General features: G+C 44.4%; 1 protein-coding gene across 4 annotated transcripts in view; it reads left to right on the top strand.

The window, feature by feature from the left end:
• The window catches only part of LOC123754680 (SH3 domain-binding protein 1), a 151,481-nt gene that overhangs the window by 36,050 nt on the left and 96,795 nt on the right, over nt 1-18,636 (top strand). For 2 of the 4 annotated variants that reach the window (XM_069326246.1, XM_069326247.1), the window contains exons 2-4: nt 1,205-1,343; nt 7,554-7,648; nt 13,955-14,111. In XM_069326246.1, coding sequence (XP_069182347.1) covers nt 1,205-1,343; nt 7,554-7,648; nt 13,955-14,111 — 391 coding nt within the window. Of the gene's footprint in view, nt 1-1,204; nt 1,498-7,553; nt 7,649-13,954; nt 14,112-18,636 lie in introns of all 4 variants that reach the window. The other 2 variants (XM_069326248.1, XM_069326249.1) reach the window with 2 other exon arrangements.

Genomic DNA, 18,636 nt, shown 5'->3' with positions numbered 1-18,636 from the left:
TGAAGCCAATATGACTAAGCACTTGGAAAGGATATTAAACTGGACTTTAAGCTGCAATATGAGGAAGGAGTGAAGGAATTTATCCAGTCTCTTTGGGATCATCTCAAAGCTCTCCGAATGAACTCACTAGAAAGACGACGGGAGAGATATCGAATAATATACACATGGAAAATACTGGAGGGCCAGGTCCCAAATCTGCACAGTAAAAAACAACATACTGGAGTAAACAATATGGAAGAAAATGCAGAATAGAACCAGTGAAGAGCAGGGGTGCCACAGGCACAATTAGAGAGAACAGTATAAACATCTGAGGTCCATGGTTGTTCAACACCCTCCCAGCAAGCATAAGAAATATTGCCGGGAACAACAGTGGACATCTTCAAGAGGAAACTAGATAGTTTCCTTCAAGGAGTGCCGGACCAACCGGGCTGTGGTGGGTATGTGGGCCTACGGGTCGCTACAAGCAAGAGCCTGGTGGACCAAACTCTCACAAGTCAAGCCTGGCCTCGGGTCGGGCTTGGGGAGTAGAAGAACTCCCAGAACCCCATCAACCAGGTATCAACCAGGTATTAAAGATTGTCTACTGACTCTACAGGAAGTGATGATGTCGCAATACCAACTAGTCCAAGTAGTCAAAAATGATTACAGTTTTCCTATTATTTACAGCATTACTGTTTTTTTCCAAATGTTTTGTCTTGCTCTGTCCTGTTTCTTACTACCTATTTGATGTGCTTGCTGAGGCAAATGTCATCCTTTCTCCACTCTCTTTAATGATATCATTTATAATTATGTACAAACATGTAAAATATTTACTCACTTACCAACATTTAGAGATATTGGATAATATCAGGAAAAGATTCTTAATAGTTACAGATAAAGGTCAGCATAAACTATTTAGCTGTTTTGTTTTGTTCAGGATTCATGAAGCATTGACTTGTCCACTTATGAAACCTGTGAATCTTAGTTTGTATTCATTAAACAGTTGATGAGCGTTGAAGTGCTGATCATTCTTGATCCAAGTTTATAAATGCTATGGATGACTTAGTAGTGCTTTGGAGCTCATAAAATGTTCTAATAAATGTAAACAAAGAGGCCATGATACAGAAAAGATGTACAGGTCTCACAATTGGACATGTTAATGGTTGGTGAATCCTGGCCTCTCTTTCTCCAGGAATACATTTACTGAGTGAGAGTAACATTTCAGGAGTGATCGGACGGATGTAGTGGGTGAGCTTCGGACTGCAGAGGAGCAGGTGGAGGAGCTACGGTTATTGTGTGAAGCTTACACAAGGTCCCTGGAGAAATGTCTTCACACGCACTCCACAGCCGACGAGAAGAAGTTGGTTAGTAAAGGTGCATGCATCATAACAACAAGAAATATGGCGAAGAGTGACTTGAAGGGATCTCCGATATTTCCTCAAGATCGTGTGAAAGCCCATAGTCAATTTGCATGGTACACGGTTCCCTACATAATATCTGAAATAACACAAATCAAAGGTATCAGAAGGGGGTTACAAATCATCATAATAATGAACCTTACTTGAACAAATGTACTGTATAATCTAATGAATAAGATATTTAGAAATATCACACTAGTATTGCATAGAAGCACTGTATTATTTACTCAAGCAACTCAGTGGGTCACATCAACTCCACAACTACTTGCTTCACTGCATGTGCAGTGAATCAACATAATTACTTCCTCTGCTCTTTTTGCTTTCTTCTTGGTGCGTTGAATTATGGCGGTGACTACATTGTCTGCCTGTATGTCCCTTGTTGTAACCAACTCATCTGGTTCTCTCTTCCTGAATAAATTCAGTTCAGTTTCATGTATGTCTGTTGGTTAATATGTGAAATTTGTTTCATTTTGAATATATAGCATATGTATGTGTTGGGAGATTTATTAATTCCTTTTGCTGGGTACAAGTTTATCGTGGTCTCCTCTAGGGCCAACTACTGACCTTACCCAGGATACAGCCCAGAACAGTTGCCTAACTCCAAGGTACCCCATATACTGTTAGGTCAACAGAGACATCAGGAAAAAGAAAATGTGCCCAACTGTTCTGTCCTGCCCAGGTTTTGAACTAGGCCCCTCGATTGTGAGTTAAGGACATAGGCCAGTGTGCTACTGAATTTCCATGAAAACCTTCTACATTTATCCTCAAGATTAGTGTATTGTATGTAAGATGGCCAGAGAGAGGCTACAGGGCTACGATAAGAATATTATATCTTATGCCTTGTATGCTCACTTGCTTTCATATGGTTTTGAGGATGAAGTAATGATATCGTAATTAACAGGATGGTGTGGCACTATTGACTAATAGTCAAGAAAGCTGGATTAAATCTCTGGGTAGGATAGATGGTTGGGCACGTTTCCTTTCACCTAACGTCCCTGTTCATGTGAATGGGTACCTGGGAGTTGGGCAACTGTTCTGGGTTGTATCCTGGGTAAGGTCAGTGGCTGGCCTAGAGGGGACCACGATAAACTTGTATCCAGCAACAGGAATTAATAAACCTCCCAACACATACATATGTTATTTATTCAAAATGAAACAAATTTCATTTTGTCTAGAGGGGACCTTGATAAGCCCAAGTACGGTACAGTTTTTCTGGCCCTGACAATGTGAAACTAATTTCCTAAGAAGTAGTCAATTGTGCTACTTTGTCTTGAACTATCTATATAGTGAACGCTTAATTTGTGAAGATTCAGAAAACATGAAATATACACATTGTAAAGTATTCTATTCAGACCTAAAATCTACCAACCTCTCCTCCTATAAAGAACGTTTGAGTTACACAAGGCCAAATATTGTTATAGTGTACTAGAAAATGGAAGCGGATGGCGAAAGTGACGTACTGTCCCATTTTCTGTTAAGAGTCCTCTGGTAGGTTAGCAGAGGTCATTTTAAATTGACCGTTTTCTTGACGTAGGAAAACCTTAGGAGGACGGGCTGAATCTACACATACAGTATTAATTAATTTTTTTAAATATTTTGCAAGAATTTTGAGATATTTATATATAACTGTAATATGTCTCTTGGAACTACAGTACTGTATACCATATTACAGAGATGTTCATCATTATACCCTCAATAGTTTTAAAGCTTCAAATTGTTTAAAGATGCATGACTGGAATACCTGTGAACATGTGTTCATTATCTCTAAATCAAATTCCAATACTGTACTTGCTTCTAAACTTCCATACATTTTACTTATTAAATGTATAAATAATTATATTTAGGTTCTAACAAGATTGATAAATATTAAAAGGCTATATACTGTATATTAAAAGCTATATATATACAGTAATCGGCATCCCCACCATCAAGTCACACCATTATATGCAAAATGTAAACACAGTTATCTTATTGGTCATGCCAGCCCTCCTCCCAAGCCACTTGTCTATCACAACCACCACTGTTCCCACCACTACCACAACTACCACTGTTCCCACCACTACCACAACCACCACCACTCTTACAGCTACCACCAGTTCCAAGACTACCTTGGACACCATCATTCCCACTACAATGATTACCACCACTACCACAACCACCACCATTCCCAACAAATACTACCACAACCACCACCATTCCCAACAAATACTACCACAACCACCACCATTCCCAACAAATACTACCACAACCACCACCATTCCCAACACTACCACAACCACCACCATTCCCAACACTACCACAACCACCACCATTCCCAAATACTACCACAACCACCACCATTCCCAAATACTACCACAACCACCACCATTAACAAATACTACCACAACCACCACCATTCCCAAATACTACCACAACCACCACCATTCCCAAATACTACCACAACCACCACCACCACCATTCCCAAATACTACCACAACCACCACCACCACCATTCCCAACACTACCACAACCACCACCACCACCATTCCCAACACTACCACAACCACCACCACCACCATTCCCAACACTACCACAACCACCACCACCACCATTCCCAACACTACCACAACCACCACCACCACCATTCCCAACACTACCACAACCACCACCACCACCATTCCCAACACTACCACAACCACCACCACCACCGTTCCCAACACTACCACAACCACCACCACCACCGTTCCCAACACTACCACAACCACCACCACCACCGTTCCCAACACTACCACAACCACCACCACCACCGTTCCCAACACTACCACAACCACCACCACCACCGTTCCCAGCACTACCACAACCACCACCACCACCGTTCCCAGCACTACCACAACCACCACCACCACCGTTCCCAGCACTACCACAACCACCACCACCACCGTTCCCAGCACTACCACAACCACCACCACCACCGTTCCCAGCACTACCACAACCACCACCACCACCACCGTTCCCAGCACTACCACAACCATCAAGCCTATCCCCGGGCCAGGCTTGTATGTGAAGCAGACTCGGCTTATTTTCACTTTGAAACCAGTATGTGCTGTAAGAGTATTGAATGACACAGAAACCATACTCGGACAAGTGCAGGCATAGGATAAGACAGTTATCCCAAATCATTATAAATAGCTTGGACATGGGAACACACTTAATATATTTGCTAGCAGATAGGACACTTTGTTATAACAAAGTTTAGGCTTGATGTCGTAGCATACATGAAGGAAGGTGTTAATAAGGTAGTTTTGCATTGAAATCACTTTTGATAAAAGTATTGTAAAAAAAAAAAAAAAAAAATCCTCAAAATATCTCTTGTAAAATAGGGGTGGGTTTTAACCACTGTGATGTGCCGAGTTTATTGTGAAATTCCTCCCGTGCATATGAAATCAAGTGTTCTCAAAATTTTTTTTTTCTTTTGTAAAATTATAAATTCCCTTCCTTGAACATGTCTATTTAAAATAAATACCAAATTCCACTTACTTTGGCTGTAGGGGACGTGGACAAGGTACACAGTGACGTCATCAGGGGCTGGCCACCCGTGCATGAAGCTCCCAGACACTGGTCGCGCAGGCCATTCAAGCACCGCGTGTTGCCACAAATATATTTTCAATTATTTGTTCTATGTATTTCCAATGCAGTTTTATTTTTTATTTTTTTATCGTATATGATGCATATTTGTATCCTTTACAATATGTATACAGTAGGAACGTTTATAATGTTCCATGGAACTGTGATACATGTGTCAGTAATGTGTCCACAATAAATGTTATTGTCACAATATTACATTGTTAAAAATTCACTAAAATTACAATATGTACAGTTTCACACACTATTTACACAGTAACACACTGTATTACACACTCAGTTTTTCGGAAGTGAGTAATAATCAATGAAGTAGACCATGGTACACAGCAGCGACTTCGCTCGTGTTGTACCAGGTACAGATAGATTTTTGCTTCTTGTTTCTTCGTTCTGTGTGCTTGCAAATAACACACTCACGTACACCCTTGGCTTTAGTACTTATAGGTGGTATGTAGCCAAGCTTGTAAATCATGAGGTAACATTGAAAAGATTATAAGAAAAGATCAGTTTGTAAGGTAGTCTTGAAAAGATCACTTTATAAGGTCCCACACAGGAAGAGACTCGGCCACCCTCGAAGAGTGTGCGTCAATCTAAAACAGATTCAGGCATTCTGGAAGAGATTCAGCTAGCCTCAAAGAGTGTCAGTCAATCTGGAAGAGATTGAGCTATTCTTGAAAATATCTATGGAAAACACCACCATGGAAGCCGCTAACACTGTTCATCTATGCTACTTGTATCAGATGCATCATCACTGAACGCAGAAAATGATTCATCTATGTATCATCTTTATAGAATGGAGATGGCATAGGATGGGCAAGGGTGGCGCTCGGTGCTACAACTGGATACGCTCGCTGTATCGTCCTCATAGGTGCTGTATCACTTGCATCCGACTTTTGTGTTAGGTCCTTATTCCGCCTAGCTTCACCAATATCATGACCCTTATGTTCATCAAACAATAAGGTTTGAATTTCACCGACAGTGCGCGATCTTTCAACACCACGTCGGCCCTAGGGCATTCTGGGAATTTTTTCCAAGATGGCTGCCTCTCACTGGAGGTCCTAAGAGTCCATTTTGTACACAACCAATCGTGCACACATTTTGAATGGGTACGAAAAAATCAGAGTTTTCTCGGTTGGCGCAGTCCAGTGGTTAAGTGCAGGCACATCTTATATGCCAACAAATACAGGAGTTATATATGGAGAATAAGAAGGCTTGGATTGTGGAATAGAGCAATATGTAGCAGCTAAGAACTAGAACTTGAGGAGGCTTAAGAGTTTGTTGACCAAACCTCACACTAGAAATTGAAGACGACGACGATGACGTTTTGGTTCATCCTGGACCATATGAGTTTGAGTTTACTCCTCTCATTTCCTATGTAGTTGTACTTGAATGAGGAAGAGGCAAGTTTAATAAGTTGTACTTTGTTATGCTCAAACAACATTTTCAGGAAATGTTAGTCATAAAAGAGTTAGTGGAAAGTACATTGTTTATACTGTATAAGAACAATAAGGATGCATTTCAAAGACCTTAAAATTCATATTTGCCTACCACTTCCTCTATAAAACACTTTTGAAGATCATTATTAAATTATCACACCACTTTCCTGACACGCACTACTTGCACACACCAGTACCGTGTACAGTCACAAATATATTCTATAAAGTAGATTTGTGCTCTCATCAGTGATGTAGATACAAATAAGTGTTCCATTTATTTCCTTGTGTATTTTTGGATGTAACAGACATTGTCCTGCTGCAAGAATGTAATCCAAATGGTATTGAAAAAGATACAAAATACCATGGCTAATTCATACTAAGCAAACCACTCTCTGTATTTCGTGAAGTTTGTGTTAAACATTCAAATCACGGAAAGTGAATTTCATGCTACCAAATTCTCGAATAGCAATTGATGGCTGTATTGAAGATAATTTTCATATGGTGAGAAGACCATGCACTTTTGTTATGGTTTTGTTGACCTTCCCTGACAATTGTTCTTTCTAACTAAGATAATTATCAGGGGAAAGTGCTAAGCCAATATCACTTGGAAAGGATTTGAGGACAATGACCTGGGACGGGACAGTGAAGCAACGGTGCCCAGTCATTTGGATGTTTGGGGGATTGAATACCGACCTGCAAGAAGCGAGGCTTTCAGTACCGACCAATCCAAGTGGTTGGGTTCACTAAGAAGTTAACCATATTTCTTAAGGCTCATTTGGACTTGCAGTAAGCTAGTGATCAAGAGTATGGGTTAATTTACATGAGTTTCTCCATTTTCCATTATAAATCAGATGTATTTATAGGGGCTAAGAAAACATTGAAGCCATATGATGGGATCAAACATGCATTCCTCAACTCTGAACTCCTCAGGTGCATGCACTACTGACTGCTTCGATCTCGTTGTACATCTTCAATATTTTCTCATACATATATCAGTCTAATGATTTCATTGAGTACTCATGAAGGTTATTTCCCAAACTGTAGTTGCTGCACATTGTAAGAGAGTCAACGATATCTTGTTATAATATAGAGTCTATTGCAGAGAAAAGTGCCAGAGTATCAAGCAGCCGAGGCACTCAAAGAAGCACTCAACTGCCTTCCTCCGGTGGAGAACCCCGACCACCAGGACCTACTCAGGTATGATCACACACAAAGTTGATTTGTTTTTTGGTTTTCTCAATGTTGTGTGGCACTACAGATTTTGTCTTAATTGAGGTACATATACTAAATTTTCATATGTCATTATTCAATGGGTATTTACACACCTTGTATGCAGAGCACTGCACAAATACACTTATCTACTTGAAGGTGATAAGTGAAAATCAATTTTAAAAATTCTGTACTGTACTCACAGACAACAATTCAGAGTAACCCTGCAGGCCAGATCAAATGGGGAGTTAGGTAAGTATATGCCAAGTGAAACTTCATTGACAACTTAAATAGAGGTGGTTAATACAGGACTAGAAAAGTACAAGGAGACAAAAAAAAGAAACATGCATAAGCAGTAAAAAAGAGAGAAATGTTTTCATTTCCCTCCTGGAGCTGTCCTCGGACTGGCTCACGGAGGATGTTGAGGTGCTTAGTGGCATTCCCGGGTCTGGTGCTTTGGTCTCGACTGCTTGTGCGGCATCTGAGCTTCTGAAGCTGTTTGCGCCGTCTCGGTTTTTCGCTGCGCGTCTTTCATGCCAGCAGGTTGTGCTCGCTTCCTCCTTGAAATCCGCTTGGGCCCTAGCTCTTAGTAAGATTGTCTTTTCCTTTTTGTCCCTTCCTGTTTGCAGACTCAAGTCAAGTTTGGTTCTTTTCCAGCTAACCGGGTTCGGGTTCCTGGTGGACTGGAGGAAGTCCAATCTGGTTCCCTTGTAACGGGGGGTGGGGGGAATGGCTCTCTCTTGTCCATTATTCCACCCCCCCAGTTAACTAACGAGGCCGGGGGAAACAGCTCTCTCTAGTCCGTTATCCCGTCCTCAGTTAACTATTCTAGAGCACTCCCAGAGTTCCTACTGCAACCTCTCTCGTTCAACACCTTGTAACCTAGGTATTTGACTACCTAAGTGCAGGGACTACAAGGCGCCGTAACTTGATCAGCTACCCGAAAACCCTAGAGAGAACTCTAGAACACACATTTCGCTGCCACAACCGTATAAGAGAAACGAAAGGAAAGAGATGAATAATGAAGTAATTAGTGAGGGTTTGGGGTGAGAGAGGTAGAGAGGTGGGAGGAGCGAGGAGGGTCGTCAACTGAAAGGGAGAGGATGGAGAGGGGTGGAGGGAGAGGAGTAGAGAGGTAGAAGTAGAAAAATAGATAGTAGAAGAGTAGATAGTAGAAGAAGAAATGCTGCCTACATCCATTCTAGACCATTACATACAAGACAAGGAATGGAACTTGTCTGTATCACCAAATTCTCAAAGATGTTAACACGAGGTCATTATTAGTCTGTTCCATCTGTATCATGTACTCATCAAAATCCTGAACCCAGTAACAGCAGAGGCTTTCTCACCTCAACTTAAAAACTCTAGGGAACAAAGTTAAAGACAATTTAAATAATAAATTCATCAATTATATTTCACATAAGTATCATAATTTAAGCAATTCAAATGTTCAAGTTTAATATGCAAAGTGAGTCATCATCCAAGAATTCGAGAACCCTACAATTTGACTGTCCCTGATCCTCACACAACCCTTGTAAACACGACCAAGTCACCTTAATGTTCAACTCACCAAGTGTCTGCCTATAGCTGAATAGAGAGGGAGGGGGGGGGGGGAGTCTGCAGTTGTCAGGCAGCGTCACCCCCCCGTCCGGCGACAGCCTATCTCGACGGCTGGCCTCTGCTCTGCTCTGCTGGCTGGTTTCCTATTGCTTTTCTATGCTCTGCTCTCTGAGTATATATTGGGGAACCTAGTAGCTAACTCCGCCCACAAGTAGATAGCCCGAGGCTCTCTACGAAACCACTCCTTAAACGTCGGCATGTTTGAAGGCCAATTATGAGATCAGCAGAAGCAAGGTGAAATTTGCATGATTTGACCTCAGGTCACTTGGGGTCATTAACGCTTAGGTGTGTGAGTTTCAGGCCAACAAACTGGCGCCTCTCAGATCCTTGTCTCTGACTCATGTATCTCTATGTATATATTAAATAAAACTAAACCAAACACCTTACGGTGCTACACCCTCCCAGGTTCAACCCTGGCTGGGTCTTGTGTGGGACTCTCGGGCCGCTTCCTTGTCTTTCCCTCCGGAGTCTCAACTTCGGCTGCGGCCGTGCATGTGCTGGTTTCTGGGGCTCCCGGGTTCGACCCCCGGGGGCCTTGCGCCGGCTGCTGTGTCGCCTGCTTCCTCTTTAGGTTTTTTGGGGTTCAGTGCCCTGGCGCCTACACGAGCCCTCGCTCAATGTGTACACGGACGCATTGTCTCTTGGCTGGGGCTTTGTGACAAGTGCTCACCAGGCCGGCCAGGGGCGGTGGGGTCCGTCCAGGCCGTTGGGCCTGCCACATTACGGTGCGGGAGTTTGTGGTGGTGTAGTTTGCGCTTCGGAAGGTTCGGGTCGCCCACTGATCGACGATCCGGCTCCATTCGGATTTTTCCCCGATGGTTCATTGCTTGAACCAGGGGGGGGGTTCCATGCGGTCCTTGGCTATTTGGGGCTGGTCGCTTTGGGTGACTTGTCTGCCGAGTTCTTAGGGGTTTGGCTCTCATGGCCATTCACGTCTGGGGGGTGTCCTGCGTCCTTGCGGACAGCCGGTCCCTGTTCATTCCCCTGTCCATGGAATGGATGGTCGATGCCGACTCGTTTCGTTGCCTCTGCCAGACGTTCGGGCGCCCGGAGGGCGCTCTTCGCATTGGCGTGGTCGAGGTGTCTTCCGGTATATGTGGTGCCCTTTCCCAACTGCGAGGCCGTCGGGGTCGATGCCTTTCAACAGGACTAGTCGAGGTGGGAGTTCCTATACCTCTTCCCCCCGGTTCAGCTGTTGCTCCAGGTCCTGGCTCACTTGGAGACTTACCAGGGGAGAATGGTCCTTCTGGCACCTTGGCGGCTGGCCCAGCTTTGGTTTCAGGCGCTGCTTGCTCGGTGTCCGAACCTGGAGATTTTCCCGCGTCTCCGCCTCTTTCAGCAGATCGGCCTGGTCTGTTACGAGACTGGTTCGCTCTTCTCCTCGAGTCTTCGCATCTGGAATTTTTTTACTAGAGTCTATCACTGTCTCTTTGGTGTTCAGATGGCTTCTTTGATGTTGTCCCACCTGCGGGCTCTGTCTCGGCGACTGTGTGAAGTTTTCTGGCGGGCTTTCAGGTTCTTTTTGTCTCTCCGTCGTTGTACTTCGCTTTTGGTTAAGGTTGTTTTGTCCTCTCTCTTGTGGCTGTTTCAGGACCGTCATCTGATGCCAAATTCTGTTGCCTCGTCTCGTGTGGTGCTGCCGGAGCCGCTGCTGCTTGCTTTCAGAATCAATGTTCTTTTTGCGCAGTTTTGCAAACTGTCTCGGGCGTTGTTTTACCTCCGGCCTACTCATGCACTGCCTGCACTGTCCAGGTTCTTGGACAGAATGCTCTCGTATTTGTCTTCTCGTTTTGCTGTGGCCCCCTTCGGTTCGAGTTGTATTTCCATAGTTCTTTTCCTGTTGGCATTGGCCACTGGAGGTCGGGTCGGGGAGCTTCTTGCTCTCCTCCAGTGCTGGCGTTTTTCTGTTTTGTTCGAGGTGGTTGGTTGTTCGGTCTCCTTTTGTGGCGTAGTCTGCATTCTGGAGGGGTTCTTGGGTTGTTCATGCTTAGTTGGTCGGGCCCGGGGTGCATCCTGTGTTGTCCGGTTGCAGCTCTGTGCTGTTGCCTGCATGTCTCAGCCTCTGTGGTCGTGGATGCGCGTTGGGTTGCCCGGGTTCTCTTCTTCCCAGTTTCGGGGTTTGGGGTTTCCGAGTCGTCCACAGGGTCCTTCGGTGTTGCCGGTTGTGTTGTTTCATGCTTAGGGTGCGTGGTGTCTGCCTCCCGGGTGCATCCCTTTTTTCCTTATCTTTGATTAGGTAGCTCTGGGAAGCCGAAGGGGCTCCCCCAGAAAACCAGCATTGAATGAAATGAAACGCCATTTTATGGGCGAGACCCAGAGGCTCCCTAACAACCCCCTCCTCCCCCTGGTCGGCAGTTTTCACATTTTTTTTACATCTATCCTAAGAAATGGTGGTTGGATCACTGGAGCAGTGGGTCTGGGGCTCCCCCTTTCCCCCTCCTGGAGAGGAGAGGGGGAGCTGCACAGACATGTGGCATGGCTCGTGTAACGTCATGCTCGTTTTCATTTGGGGAGTTCTGTCCACTTGTCTATTTTCGTCGTTTTAACAGAATACGGGTTTGTTTTGAGGCGCTTGCTTATGTTTCTGGGTGCCTGGCCCGGTCGATGGCAGACATAGAATGCTCCAAATCACATGTGCATTTCTATAGGCCATTACTCCTCGTGCCTCTCTGAGGGGGGGCCAGGTTCTGGCCCTTGGTCCCAGTAGGTCTAGAACTCCATCCACACAGACTGATGCCAAAGTCTGGAGATAATCATATCATCCTGGATAGCTCTGGGAAGCCTGCGGGTCTCGCCCAGAAAATGGTGTTTCATTACATTCAATGCTGGTTTTATGCGTCTGACTTGGGTTGTAGTGGACAAATCCGTCAGTATTGTAGTTTCAAAGCTTTATATAACAAAGAGTACTGGAAACTCTGGACACCACAAACATAGCTCTCATCCTGTAACTACACTACAGCTCAGCATTCCACTTCATTTGGTTTTTCAGTCATCTGTGTACAGGAGTCCTAGCAGGTATATAGAAAAGGGCTAAGATATTTCCTGTCTACAATAGTGGCAGCATCGAAGACACTCTTGATTATAGACCTATATCACTGATAAGTGTAGTAGTTAAAATATTACAAAAAATAATTGAAACCAAATGGGGTAGAACACCTAGAGAGGAATGATGAGGAAGATCCTGTGTAACAAATCTACCTAGTTTCTATGATAGAGCAACTGAGATCTTACAGGAAAGAGATGGTTGGGTTAATTGTATTTGTTCTGGAAAAGGCTTTGGAAGAGTCCCACATAAGAGGTTGAACTTGAAACTGTAAAATACTGGAGAAATGAAATGGAGACTTCTAACTTGGTTGATTTTTGTTCTAACTGATGGAACAAAGAAGACAGTAATAGAGAGAATGTATCAGAGTGAATAAATGTTACCAGGGGAGTACCACGGGGTTCAGTTCCTTCACCAATAATGTTCATCCTCTACATAAACGATCTATCAGAAGGAATACAGAATTATATGAACATGTTTGCTGATGTTAACACTTTCGCGCTCTCGGCGCTCAAAAAAAAACGATACCCCAGATGCTTTTGGCACTTCGCGCGCCTACGCGGTAAGACCGAAAAAGTGTACACTCTTTTGACTGTCCTGACAATAATTGAAGGCGCACGTATTTAAATTTGGTATCACTGTGTTCGCAATGAAATTGTCTATAAGAGCATACCTATAAAATGCCGCCCAAGCATAAGGAGTATCAACACCAAATAAAAAACTATGCAGATCACTCGCCGAGAGCGCCAAACAGCAACAAAATGTTTCCACTCTCTTAATGGTTGCGAAGCCTACAGTTGTCCTACATCGCTAATTTTGGTATCATTGGAATCGCAATAAAATTCTCTACACGGACATATGCATATGAATGTTTAATATAGGTAATTGCCCACCCGCAAGAGTGTGTGAAGTGGAGAGTAGTTAGCCGCGAGCGCACTGGCGAAAACACAGGGGGGAAATCATGCTTGGAAAGTTTATACGTTTTCTGACCCTACTTTTCTATGTACGTATTTCTTTTTTATACCAATGTGTTCGCAATAAAATTTTCTATAAGATGAACTGTATAACATTTGTACAAAGCATGTGTAAGAGAAGCGCCAAATATAGAACCACGTCGCTCAGTATGCGTTCGCGGCAGAAACGAACGCATTGTTTTCGTTCGTTTGATGTTTGTCATGTTTATACTTGTTGAAACATTTTATAATTTGTATGACAGTGATCGCAGTAAAATTCCCTACACAGACATATACATAACACATACAAATATTTCCCACGTGTTGGATATATCAACGGCTTAAGGGAACCCACTGCCACACGCTCGCCACACCCCCAAACATACTTTGTGTATTTTTTTTTTTACTCATAGAAGTTTATGTGATATAATATTCATTCTGGTACCAAAAAATTCGCAAATAAATTCTCTACAAAACAAAAGTATCCCCATCCATTTCGGTTAAAACATGGAATTTATAGAAATATTTTTTCGATGGACGAGAAAAGTAGGCTGTTATGCGGAATCGTAAGAAAAAACGGCGACGAGTTATCTCTAATCTAAAGCGCGAAAGTGTTAAGATACTAGGGAAGAAGATCTTGTTAATAGGTTTTACATAGGTAGTAATTTTTTGCTTCAGGAATGTGGTGGCGAGGGTGGTGGAGGTGCAGCAGGCAATGGGTATGGACGTGGTGGAATATGAAGATTTATTGGACAAGCAGATTTTGGGGCCCCTCTCACACCTTATTAAGGATGAGTTCCCCAACATTGCCAAACAGAAGAAACAACTTAAACAGGTATGTGGCAAGTGTTGCAGTGTTCAAGTGTTGCTGTATGTGGCAAGTGTTGCAGTATGTTCTCCAAGTGTTGCTGTATGTTCACCAAGTGTTGCTGTATGTTCACCAAGTGTTGCTGTATGTTCACCAAGTGTTGCTGTATGTGGCAAGTGTTGAAGTATGTTCTCCAAGTGTTGCTGTATGTGGCAAGTGTTGCAGTATTCAAGTGTTGCTGTATGTGGCAAGTGTTGCTGTATGTTCTCCAAGTGTTGCTGTATGTGGCAAGTGTTCAAGTGTTGCTGTATGTGGCAAGTGTTCAAGTGTTGCTGTATGTGGCAAGTGTTGAAGTATGTTCTCCAAGTGTTGCTGTATGTGGCAAGTGTTGCAGTATTCAAGTATTGCTGTATGTTCACCAAGTGTTGCTGTATGTTCACCAAGTGTTGCTGTATGTGGCAAGTGTTGCAGTGTTCAAGTGTTGCTGTATGTTCACCAAGTGTTGCTGTATGTTCACCAAGTGTTGCTGTATGTTCACCAAGTGTTGCAGTGTTCAAGTGTTGCTGTATGTGGCAAGTGTTGCAGTGTTCAAGTGTTGCTGTATGTGGCAAGTGTTGCAGTGTTCAAGTATTGCTGTATGTGGCAAGTGTTGCAGTGTTCAAGTGTTGCTGTATGTGGCAAGTGTTGCAGTGTTCAAGTATTGCTGTATGTGGCAAGTGTTGCAGTGTTCAAGTGTTGCTGTATGTTCACCAAGTGTTGCTGTATGTGGCAAGTGTTGCAGTGTTCAAGTGTTGCTGTATGTGGCAAGTGTTGCAGTGTTCAAGTGTTGCTGTATGTGGCAAGTGTTGCAGTGTTCAAGTGTTGCTGTATGTGGCAAGTGTTGCAGTATGTTCACCAAGTGTTGCTGTATGTGGCAAGTGTTGCAGTGTTCAAGTGTTGCTGTATGTGGCAAGTGTTGCAGTGTTCAAGTGTTGCTGTATGTGGCAAGTGTTGCAGTATGTTCACCAAGTGTTGCTGTATGTGGCAAGTGTTGCAGTGTTCAAGTGTTGCTGTATGTGGCAAGTGTTGAAGTATGTTCACCAAGTGTTGCTGTATGTGGCAAGTGTTGCAGTATGTTCACCAAGTGTTGCTGTATGTGGCAAGTGTTGCAGTATGTTCACCAAGTGTTGCTGTATGTGCCAAGTGTTGCAGTATGTTCACCAAGTGTTGCTGTATGTGGCAAGTGTTGCAGTATGTTCACCAAGTGTTGCTGTATGTGCCAAGTGTTGCAGTATGTTCACCAAGTGTTGCTGTATGTGGCAAGTGTTGCAGTATGTTCACCAAGTGTTGCTGTATGTTCACCAAGTGTTGCTGTATGTGGCAAGTGTTGCAGTATGTTCACCAAGTGTTGCTGTATGTGGCAAGTGTTGCTGTATGTTCACCAAGTGTAGCTGTATGTGCCAAGTGTTGCAGTATGTTCACCAAGTGTTGCTGTATGTTCACCAAGTGTTGCTGTATGTGCCAAGTGTTGCAGTATGTTCACCAAGTGTTGCTGTATGTGGCAAGTGTTGCTGTATGTTCACCAAGTGTTGCAGTATGTTCACCAAGTGTTGCTGTATGTTCACCATGTGTTGCTGTATGTGCCAAGTGTTGCAGTATGTTCACCAAGTGTTGCAGTATGTTCACCAAGTGTTGCAGTATGTTCACCAAGTGTTGCAGTATGTTCACCAAGTGTTGCTGTATGTGCCAAGTGTTGCAGTATGTTCACCAAGTGTTGCTGTATGTGGCAAGTGTTGCAGTATGTTCACCAAGTGTTGCTGTTGTGTTGCAGTATGTTCACCAAGTGTTGCAGTATGTTCACCAAGTGTTGCTGTATGTGCCAAGTGTTGCAGTATGTTCACCAAGTGTTGCTGTATGTGGCAAGTGTTGCAGTATGTTCACCAAGTGTTGCTGTATGTTCACCAAGTGTTGCAGTATGTTCACCAAGTGTTGCTGTATGTGGCAAGTGTTGCAGTATGTTCACCAAGTGTTGCTGTATGTGCACCAAGTGTTGCAGTATGTTCACCAAGTGTTGCTGTATGTTCACCAAGTGTTGCTGTATGTGCCAAGTGTTGCTGTATGTTCACCAAGTGTTGCTGTATGTGCCAAGTGTTGCAGTATGTTCACCAAGTGTTGCTGTATGTTCACCAAGTGTTGCTGTATGTGGCAAGTGTTGCAGTATTCAAGTGTTGCTGTATGTTCACCAAGTGTTGCTGTATGTTCACCAAGTGTTGCAGTATGTTCACCAAGTGTTGCAGTATGTTCACCAAGTGTTGCAGTGTGTTCACCAAGTGTTGCAGCGTGTTCACCAAGTGTTGCAGCGTGTTCACCAAGTGTTGCAGCGTGTTCACCAAGTGTTGCAGCGTGTTCACCAAGTGTTGCAGCGTGTTCACCAAGTGTTGCAGCGTGTTCACCAAGTGTTGCAGCGTGTTCACCAAGTGTTGCAGCGTGTTCACCAAGTGTTGCAGCGTGTTCACCAAGTGTTGCAGCGTGTTCACCAAGTGTTGCAGCGTGTTCACCAAGTGTTGCAGCGTGTTCACCAAGTGTTGCAGCGTGTTCACCAAGTGTTGCAGCGTGTTCACCAAGTGTTGCAGCGTGTTCACCAAGTGTTGCAGCGTGTTCACCAAGTGTTGCAGCGTGTTCACCAAGTGTTGCAGCGTGTTCACCAAGTGTTGCAGCGTGTTCACCAAGTGTTGCAGCGTGTTCACCAAGTGTTGCAGCGTGTTCACCAAGTGTTGCAGGGTGTTCACCAAGTGTTGCAGGGTGTTCACCAAGTGTTGCAGCGTGTTCACCAAGTGTTGCAGCGTGTTCACCAAGTGTTGCAGTGTGTGCTGTTACATGAGGTTACGGTAAACAGCGGGGAATCGTGCTACTGATCCTGTAATCTCACGTCGTGGGTCTCTGCTCCCTCCACTAGGGTATCATGCATCGCCCAGGGAGCTCTCCTAGTCATGCCTCAAGACCGGTCACCATTATCTGACCTTGTACCCAAGGGGGGAGAGAAGGCCCAGCCCACACTGCTAAGCTCAATCCTGCAGTATGTGACTCCCCACCGAGCCTGCCCACCTGGTGCGTGGCAAAGTTTGGCCGGACTCCTGGCCATAACCTCAATTCCACCTCTACTTCTTGGTCGCCAGCTGGACAATTCTCTCTGCGCCCCAGCAACGCTGTTGGTTCGAATATGATGTATCTACAGCAGCCCAGGACCTCCTTCTATATAATGTCAGCCTTAGAATTAAAATATAACGTCGCATTGCCAACCCAGGATCACTTTCTAAGAAATGCCAGTACCAGTATTCAAATATAATATCGTGTTGCCAACACAGGGGCTCCTTCAATGTGATGCCAGCACCAGTGTGGTAGAATCATATGTCATCTACTCACAACGCTCAATGAGATGGAGGTAACACCAAAATCAGTGATAAAATCATAAAGTTTACTCAAAAGCAAACTACAGACACATGAGATATCTAAATATATTCTTAGGGAAATAATAATGGTGACAGCAGCGCTCCTCTGGTGGCCGCCGGCAATTCGCATCAGCTGATCGAGTTTAAATGGACCATTGGCACCTCACTGGGAAGGAGGGGGCGACTTTATCAGCGTAGCTGATCAATCCTCCACAGGTCGGCCACTTGCTGTCTTCACCAGGCAGTAGATGACCTACACGTGGTGTCCCACAGCCTAATATACTCCTATGATTCTGAGAAACACTCTAGTAAATATCTAGACATAACAATAGGTTTATCTTGCCTGACATCAAGGGAAATATGGGAGGGAAAATTATCTACCTTATCCAATCCTGCCCTCAGATGCTTGGACTCCGGTGCCTCCGTCCCTCACCTCGTTCCTTGACGTTCCAGATAAGTCACCTGCCCATAAGCATCGTGAAGACTCTCATCATCCCCGTACTCATTCCCTGAGTGAAGTTCCTGGGTGTTGGCTCGTCCCGTCATCACTGTACACGTTCCCTCAGGCACTCCTTCACTGTGACCACTCACTCCTGGATCAGGATGTGTCTTCCTTCTGAGTTCCCAGTGGGCGTGATCCAATCACAACAGCTCTGAGTATCTTGGAGTTCTACTGACAGCGAGCCACTCACTACTCTATCCGTTGTAACTCTCATTACTCATCCACGGCTATTAGCTCACTGTCCTCGGCGTCCTTACACCGCTGGAACCCGCTGAATGAGGCTCCTAGACCTCGGAACTCGAGAGCTTAACCAGCGCACGTCCGCTTTCAACGAAGCACCACGTATCTCTTGAGCGCCTGGCGCTCTGCAGGCGGCGGCCCAGGTCTCCCGGTGACGTCACAGACCCAGGGGCGGGCTTTGATTGGTCAATCAAGTCATGTGACCTCAGCCAGCCAATCACCGGCCAACAGGCACCGCACACAAAATGGTGGATTTGCAGTCAGGGGGTGCCATTTTGTTGTACCTCAGGCACGACTTTCCCCCTTTACCTACAAATTTAAAATGCAAATTTCTCCCTAAATAACACGCACTACTCCAGGTGGGGTTTCAGTGTTTAACGGG

The sequence above is a fragment of the Procambarus clarkii genome, chromosome 18, assembly GCF_040958095.1.
Source record: "Procambarus clarkii isolate CNS0578487 chromosome 18, FALCON_Pclarkii_2.0, whole genome shotgun sequence".
NCBI lineage: Eukaryota > Metazoa > Arthropoda > Malacostraca > Decapoda > Cambaridae > Procambarus > Procambarus clarkii.
This window is presented reverse-complemented; position numbering and strand designations above follow the sequence as displayed.